This window comes from Penaeus monodon, chromosome 23 (genome assembly GCF_015228065.2).
Source record: "Penaeus monodon isolate SGIC_2016 chromosome 23, NSTDA_Pmon_1, whole genome shotgun sequence".
In the NCBI taxonomy this organism is placed as follows: domain Eukaryota; kingdom Metazoa; phylum Arthropoda; class Malacostraca; order Decapoda; family Penaeidae; genus Penaeus; species Penaeus monodon.
Window position 1 is genome coordinate 13,509,950 of NC_051408.1, and position 384 is coordinate 13,510,333.

The following is a 384-nucleotide window of genomic DNA, read 5'->3' on the forward strand; positions in this document are numbered from 1 at the left end:
CTCGTATGAGCATACACACACACAGCGTCAGAATGCATTTAAGTATTAATACGTGTCAGCTTTCTTGCACGATTGTTTACATATCTCTACACATATACCCCCGAGCATAACATCCCTATTTGCGTATGAATCTGGTTCCGTGCGTGCCTGCCGTCCACCCCGATCTCTACTCACACAGCACAGCCAAGGTCACCGAATCCTCCAGGACTGAGTGAGGGATGTCGGGGTTGGAAGCACGACAGGTCAGCCGCTTCCCGTCGTCCGTTCGCGAGGGGACCAGGATGATCGAGCCAGTCGTTACGTTCCCGCCGTTCATCACCTGCGAAGGGAGCGTGAAAGGTCAGGCGTGTTCATTAATCTTTATTATCTTGGAAACCTTTTTTT

The 384-nt window shown here is 50.8% G+C and overlaps 1 protein-coding gene across 1 annotated transcript in view; it reads right to left on the minus strand.

Annotated features, from left to right (window-relative positions):
* LOC119587798 (nephrin-like) overlaps positions 1-384 on the minus strand; it is a gene marked incomplete at its 5' end in the record, with an annotated part of 30,391 nt that overhangs the window by 11,281 nt on the left and 18,726 nt on the right. The window contains 1 exon segment of the mRNA XM_037936496.1: positions 175-319. Within this exon segment, the coding sequence (XP_037792424.1) occupies positions 175-319 (145 nt within the window).